This window comes from Seriola lalandi, unplaced genomic scaffold (genome assembly GCF_002814215.2).
Source record: "Seriola lalandi dorsalis isolate HSWRI2012SDOR001 ecotype SW California unplaced genomic scaffold, Sedor1 jcf7180002054952, whole genome shotgun sequence".
In the NCBI taxonomy this organism is placed as follows: Eukaryota; Metazoa; Chordata; class Actinopteri; order Carangiformes; family Carangidae; genus Seriola; species Seriola lalandi.
In genome coordinates this window covers 110607-118596 of record NW_019525503.1, presented here as the reverse complement: position 1 = coordinate 118596, position 7990 = coordinate 110607, and the positions used below count along the sequence as shown (strand labels likewise).

The 7990-nt window shown below is 40.6% G+C and overlaps 1 protein-coding gene across 1 annotated transcript in view; it reads right to left on the bottom strand.

Moving 5' to 3' along the window:
* Window positions 1–1120, bottom strand: part of LOC111645445 (G protein-coupled receptor 68-like) — a 2697-nt gene extending 1577 nt beyond the window's left edge. The window contains exons 1-4 of the mRNA XM_087170544.1: window positions 1054–1120; window positions 696–875; window positions 374–555; window positions 15–230 (exon numbers count right to left, since the gene is read on the bottom strand). Of these exons, the coding sequence (XP_087026670.1) occupies window positions 15–230; window positions 374–555; window positions 696–860 (563 nt within the window). The 5' untranslated portion in view covers window positions 861–875; window positions 1054–1120. The remainder of the gene's footprint in view (window positions 1–14; window positions 231–373; window positions 556–695; window positions 876–1053) is intronic.
* Window positions 1121–7990: the final 6870 nt, after the last annotated feature.

Genomic DNA, 7990 nt, shown 5'->3' with positions numbered 1-7990 from the left:
TAATGGCTGCAGACAGGGCTTTAACGGTCCCACCCAGGAAGAATATGAACAGAGGGAAGGGAAGGAGGAGGAAGACTGTAAGGATGATTCGTATCACCCCAACATCCTTCAAGAAATAGAAAGAGAGGGGATAGAATAGAGAAAGGGTCCAGACCACGACACAGACCACTATAGAGGTCTTGATGGTTCGTCTGAAGCGGTACCACAGCGGCCAGGCGATGACCAGATACCTGTGATACAACATAGACACACAGATTCTTTGTACAGTATCTGAATTTTATTATATATAATAAAAACACTATATATAGTATACATATATAAAAAGGTCAGATATGTAAGTAGCTACACAAATACTGAATAAACTGATAGCTACCTTTCCAGGGCGACACACACCATGAAGCCAACACTCGCCATCAGAGAAAAATAGAATATAACTTTGAAGCTTATTCTCCAAATCTCAACTTGTACCACTTCAACGATCATGCAGCAGAGTTGAATGAGGTCAGAAATCAGAAGGTTGATGATGTAGATCGGAGCCACGTGATCGTTTCTGACCTGCAGGAAAACATTGGTAGAAAAACTCATGATCTTTGCTGATGACACGTTGTCATCTTACTCTGCTCAACATTTACAGTCAGATGTATTTTTCATCAAACTCTCATTGGTTCCTACTTTCTCATTCATCATGTACTCACCAGAGAACAGACTTCATGGATGGCAACTAGGATCAAAGGAAGGCCGATACAAATGATAATGCATGTCACCACATCCATGATTTTTTGTTCATTATCATAAGAGACGGTGGTGCTGTCATCGTAGCTTCTGTTCTGTGAGGTGTTGTTAATGAAGGAATCTTCCATTCTTCACTGTGAAACCTGTTGTTTGAGAGGTCAGCAAGTGTTTTAACATCTACCTCACATTGTTCAGTGATAATACTAAAGCTGTGAAGTGCTGTTCACACAAATACAGTACGACTATAGTTAAGGATAAATCTTATTGATCCAGCATTAGGTTAAACATAGATTGAGAGAAATAATGTAACACAAACTTTACCTTTGAAAGCTGGTGGACCACAATCTGGATGTGCTTCTTTCACCAGAGTCTGCTGTTTTCTCCTCTGTATCCACAGTCTAGTGATGTGAAATGCAGTAATGCAGGAAGATATGAAACGAGGGAGGTTCATGATGATGTGATCTCTGTCTCTAAGGAAGATGTGGTTTTCTATAGAGGTCAATGCTGTGTCATTCTTTCTATTAATATGCAGATGCATGACTTCTCTGTGTCCGTGTCTTCCTCTGTTATTTTTTATTGAAAATGTAAAACCAAAGCTTGTTTTTTAATGGTTCCTTGAATACAACCTGCAAGTAAGATTTAAGGAGAAATGTTGTCAGAAAGGTGTGGGGGATGAGTGGGTGCTCAACCATCGGACAGAAAGTTCAGATGATAGTGATCATACTCTGCTCTGAGTGTAGTGACGCCATTAGTCAGTTTATATTAGTTCATAACTGTGAGACCTGCAGAACAATTTACTATATGTTCTATAAACAGAAAATTGACATTGAGTAAAGGTGAACAAGCAGGATTTACTTCATCAGAAAATAAATTTACAACAACAAAACACACACACACACACACACAAAAATACAGTTGTGGTTAGACACTATTTATAACCAGGAAAAAGTAAAACTTCCAAAAAACAGACAAAATAAAGATCTAAGAATGAGAGAGGTGTGGTTATATTGGCAGAGTGATCATGCTGCTGATTATCTTCAAATAATATAAAGGTTTGTTTTTGTGATTAAAGTGTAATATTGATATATATATATAGCTTCTGTTCTGTGACGTGTTGTTAATGTAGGAATCTTCCATTCTTCACTGTGAAATCTGTTGTTTGAGAGATCAACAAGTTTTTTAAAATCTACCTCACATTGTTCAGTGATAATAATAAAGCTGTGAAGTGCTGTTCACACAAATACAGTACAACTATAGTTCAGGATAAATCTTAGTGATCCAGCATTTTAGCACAAATCTCAAGTTACTGGTATTTAAGACAAGAGAGGGTAAAAACAAAGACTAAATACAACTGTAGATTACTGCACACCTACAGTCCAGTCCCCTTGTTATGTATCAACACCTTTACAGTTTTAATGTATTGGGTTAAACATAGATTAAGATGAATAATGTAACACAAACTTTACCTTTGAAAGCTGGTGGACCACAATCTGGATGTGCTTCTTTCACCAGAGTCTGCTGTTTTCTCCTCTGTATCCACAGTCTAGTGTCGTGAAATGCAGTAATGTAGCAAGATATGAAACGAGGGAGGTTCATGATGATGTGATCTCTGTCTCTAAGGAAGATGTGGTTTTCTATAGAATTCATTGCTGTGTCATTATTTCTATTAATATGCAGATGCATGATTTCTCGGTGCTGGTTTTTTATCACGTGATTTTTATTTAAGGCAAGAGAAAGTAAAAACAAAATGCAACTGTAGATTACTGCACACCTACAGTCCAGTCCACTTGTTATGTATCAGCACCTTTACAGTTTTAATGTACTAGGTTATAATAATAATAATAATAATAATACATTTTATTTAAAGGCGCCTTTCTTGGCACTCAAGGACACCGTACACAGTTACACAAATTGAGATTAAAAACACATTAAGAAGAAGCAACAATAAAGAGAATTATAAAAGTAAAAACAATCAAAAGTGACAGAGGAATTGGCATCAGATGGAAAAGGCATTTTTAAACAGATGTGTTTTGAGTTGTGATTTGAAATGGGGGAATGAATCGATATTTCTGAGTTGGGTTGGTAGTAGATTCCAGAGACGGGGAGCAGAGCAGCTGAATGCTCTACTCCACATGGTGGTGAGACGGGCGGAGGGGACAGACAGGTGTGTGGAGGAAGATGATCTGAGGGAGCGGGAGGGAGTGGGAACATGAAGGAGGTCGGACAGATATGGGGGGGCCAAGGTTGTGGATGGCCTTAAATGTTAATAGAAGGACTTTGAAATGAATACGGAACTGAACTGGTAACCACTGGAGCTGTTGGAGGACAGGAGTGATGTGGTGGATGGAGGGGGTACGAGTAATCATACGGGCAGCTGAGTTCTGGACCAATTGAAGTTTATGGAGGGATTTAAGAGGGAGGCCGAAGAGGAGAGAGTTACAGTAATCCAGGCGGGAAGTGACGAGGCTGTGGACAAGGATGGCGGCAGTGTGGGGGGTAAGGGAGGAGCGGAGGCGATTAATGTTTCGTAGGTGGAAGTAGGCAGACCGGGTAATGTTACTGATGTGGGATTGAAAGGATAGTGTGCTGTCAAGGATGACACCCAGACTCTTAACCTGGGGGGAGGGTGAAACAGAGGAGTTATCAATAGTGAGAGAAAAACTGTTGGTTTTGGATAACGTAGATTTGGTGCCAATGAGGAAAACCTCATCTTTGTTACTGTTTAATTTAAGGAAGTTTAGAGTGAACCAGGTTTTTATTTCAGTGATGCAATCAGTTAGGGAGTTGGGCGGGAGAGTGAATGAGGGTTTAGTGGAGAGGTAGAGCTGGGTGTCATCAGCGTAACAGTGGAAGTCAATGTTAAATTTGCGGAAGATATTGCCAAGGGGAAGGAGGTAGATGATGAAGAGGAGGGGCCCCAGGACAGAGCCCTGGGGCACACCGGAAGTGACGGGGGAGGGGATGGATTTAAAGGACTTGAGTTGAATGAACTGAGTGCGGCCAGAGAGGTAAGATGTGAACCAGTCTAATGGAGTGTGGGTGATGCCAATGGAAGATAGCCTGCTGAGGAGAGTGGTGTGACAGATGGTATCAAAGGCTGCGCTCAGGTCGATGAGGATGAGGATGGTGAGGAGTCCAGAATCAGCTGCCATCAGGAGGTCGTTGGTGATTTTGATGAGTGCTGTTTCAGTGCTGTGGAGTGGATGGAAACCGGACTGGAACTGTTCATACAGGTTATTGTGGGATAGGTGAGAATGGAGTTGGGAAGCAACTGTTTTTTCGAGAATTTTGGAGATGAAGGGTAGATTGGAGATAGGACTGGACACGCGCCCCTCCTCTTTGCCCATTTCTGGATTAGCCGCAAATTCAGCGGAGTCAGGTAACTGGCAGAATGACGACGACGGAACGGCGCATTCTGAACTTCAAAACCGCTCTGAAGAAACCTATGGGTAATGTTATGGAGGCTACGTCCAACTTTATCTACAGTCTATAGATGATACAGAGAGGTTTTATGTACTCCACAACAACGTTATAGTTTGAGCATTACACAAAGTGCTGTCAACTCATTAGGGATCCTAACAGCAGAGCTGCTTCTAGTTCTTCGCCTCCCACTTACTGACCTGCTGGCTCGTGCACGGGCCACTAGAAGGTTCTGAACTGTTCTGACCGTTAGACGTTTGTCAATATAAACAGGCTGTTCCTCCTTAGATCGGTTAGAGTCGTTAGAATTCAAATATTCCGTTCATTATGCGCTAACCATATTAAATAAATATAATTTATTAACCAGCATCGTGGTGACTACCTACCATTTGGACGTGTAGAACTCCGATTCTCACTCCATTCCTCCGTTGCTTGTATTCCTTTAGTCCGCGAGGTCCACAGATCACAAACATCAAAACCGTTTCCTTATAAAAGTGTTCCAGGTTTTGAATATCATCATGATAAAGTCCAAAGCCACCGAGAGATTTGTTTCCCTCACTTCTCTGTCTCACTGTGATGCTCCATCTGCAGCTGCGTTGGCGGGTCTGCTCTTGTTTGTCATCTTTCTGAGAACAAAATGGAGGCGTCACTTCAGGGCAGAGGCGGGAAGACGGTGAGTCTCAGACATAATGACGTGTTCTGTTTAGGTTGTAAAAATACTTTATTTCTCCACAGCTTTTCTGAATGAATCTCGCTTGTAGATATATGTCTCCCCTGACCAACATATGTATTCTTGAATATCCCCGTCACCGGTTAGTAATGCTGCGTTCAAGGCAACAGCTACAAGTTTAGTTACCGCGCTAGCTGTTAGCACGCCAGCTGTTAGCGCGCTAGCTGTTAGCGCGCTAGCAGTTAGCGCGCTAGCTAACGCGGCTGTAATCGCATTGATCTTGAGCTGCTAGCCGCCGTATTAACTGGTTAAACGGATCTGGCAGGTCTCATCTCCGGGTTTGTGTTACTGTAAAACGCGCCGAAGCCTCCGTGTGAGACACTTCGATCAGTTACTGTGTGCTATGAAAACTTGCTTTGAATCTCTGCTAACTCTTCCAGGCCGGTGCGCAGTGTAGCCACTGTGTTTCTGGTTGAACAGCACCGTGCTGGACAGGTGGCAGGTGTGTCTACAGGGTCTGTGATCTGAAAGAAGTTACTGCAGTAAAGAGGGTGAAAAATTACCGCGTTCAACCGGGGTAAAAAAAAACCCTCTGCTGCAGTGATTTGACCCGGGTGTGAATGTCGATTGTTCCATTGTCGACAAAAGCCCGATGTTAGCGGGTCTTAGCGGGTCTTTGACCAGTGGAAAGGGGGATTAAGAGACTTATTCTGGTTCTTACCAACAGATAATAAATTCCATGGAAATGGACGTGTGTGTGTGTGTGTGTATGTGTGTGTGTGTGTGTGTGTGTGTGTGTGTGAGATCCTCTGAAGAATGAACTGTTTCTTCATGGGTGACGTTGTCAACAATAAGAGCTCCCTGGGTTCCCGGTTGTTTCCTTCCAGGAATAAGGAAGCTGTTTTATTGTTGAGTTTTTGGTTCTGTTGCTGCTTAATTACACTCTGCTGATCTTTCCCTCAATGACAATATGATTAATGAAAGGTTTCCCAGAGTTAGTGTCAAACAGCTGCAACATGCATATTTTCTCAAAGAATTTGAGAAGTTGGAATAAATTAATCATTAAATATCAAGAAGGTTCTCACACAGGATCTATCGAACCAATCATATCGTGTTTAAGATCTCAAAAGAAAAAAAGGGGAAGTTGAGTTGTGTAAGAGCTTTTCAGAAGCAGATGACAGTGCAGTCGATGGTACATGGAACACATTACAGTGGTGGTACAGCGGCACTTAACCAGTAAGTTAAATAGTAATTCCATGGTTATTTATTAGTAATTTTTCAGATTTGCATTATCTAGCTATACAAAATATAATCAGTAAATACATTCTGTTGAACTATTATAGATTAAGGTACCCGGCAGTATAGAAAGGATAAAAACAGCCACACCATTTCTAGCTGCAAATGCAAATGTTGCCTACACTTTACTGCAGCAATAATTATAATACAATTATATATGTGTATTATTTTGCGATGAGTACTGCTTAAAGTAAATTTCCTACTAATACCTTTGTACTAGTTTAACTTCCTTTACTGTGTGTTGTAAGGAGTCCTTGAGTGCCTTGAATGTCTATAAAATAAAATGTATTGCTCTTATTAATTCTATTCAAGTTAAATTTTCAATGTACAACTTTTACAACTGAGTGTTTCCGCACTGTCGTATTAAGTAAAAGATCAGAGTATTTCTTCCGTCACTGCTGATCATCTTCTCGGCTGGTACCTTCAAAGCCCTGTCTGCAGCCATTTCTGTCACTCCTAAAGAAAAACAGAGAATCTTAGGAACTTTAGTCCTGGTGCTGCTGAAATACACACTGCTGTTCCTGCCCTTGTTCATTTACATTACATTGCCGATGATTCATGCTTATACTTATCATTCCTTCAGTTCAGTCCTCTTGCAGACTGTACAGCAGAGTGTGAGAGAAACTTTAGCCTTATGAACAATATAAGCTCAGACAAGAGGGCTGTCCTACTGAACTCAAACATATCAAACTTGATGATGCTTAATATCAACGGCCCGCCTACTTCCAAGTTTGATCCTAGAAGGTATACAAGGACCTGGTTGGAGAGCCATCGTGCTGCCTCTTCTGTGCATTCTACACAGTGCAGTGTGAAAACTCCTGCAGAAAGCAAGTCTGACTGGAATATACTGTAGTATGAGCAAAGGTTAGAAACCCAGTACTGGGTTGAGAGAGTATATCACTGTTGATGTGTTGTAAATACATATATTTTTTTTCATTGTTAACTAAATATTGTTCTTTTGTTGAATATTGTTTTGTTGAGTAATTTGAATGATGTTCAATCATCATATGATATTTATATATATCTAACGAGGTATGCTAAAATCGTGTTTATTTCAATTTTACAACAGTGCACTTTTGAGTTTATCTGATTGGTTTTGATGTGTGGAAGAGAATGATTTGCGTTTTTTTTATTTAAGGTGAAATATGGAATGCAGGAATGCAAGGATGCATTGTCATATTCAGATCTGAAGTATTTTATTTAAATAAATTTTCAAAAAATGACTGAAACACCATGTTTGCCTCATGTATATTTTACATTCATGCAGGCTGCCTGTGTGACCAGTAATACCTACAAACTGCTCCTGATCAAGTCATGTTAATTTTATTATAGTGGCACACTCTGGCCCACGCTATCTGTTGCAAATCAGCTGTTCAAAGAGATAATTTACAAAAGAAACTACTGACTTGCCAAGTGAGAGAATAGTCCACAGTGTGGATGGACTAAAGAATAAGGAATAGTTCACTCAAAATGCATATTTGTCTCTCACTAGTCTGTGGGCCAGTATTGGTTTAGTAATTTCATAATCCTTCCTCCCTGAGATCAAGCAGCAGAAATTACATGACAATGAGAAAATACTACTGACGGATTTTTGGGTAATCTAAATAGAGTAGTCTTACATGTCACTGTTTCTAAAACAGGGTGTTTTTCTGGGCTGCGTTAAAAAAGGGCAAAAATTGAGAGTATACCCACTTCTCCAGAGACCACTACACCACTGGTATCAACACCTTTACAGTTTTAATGTATTAGGTTAAACATTGATCAAGAGAAGTAATGTAACACAAACTTTACCTTTGAAAGCTGGTGGACCACAATCTGGATGTGCTTCTTTCACCAGAGTCTGCTGTTTTCTCCTCTGTATCCACAGTCTAG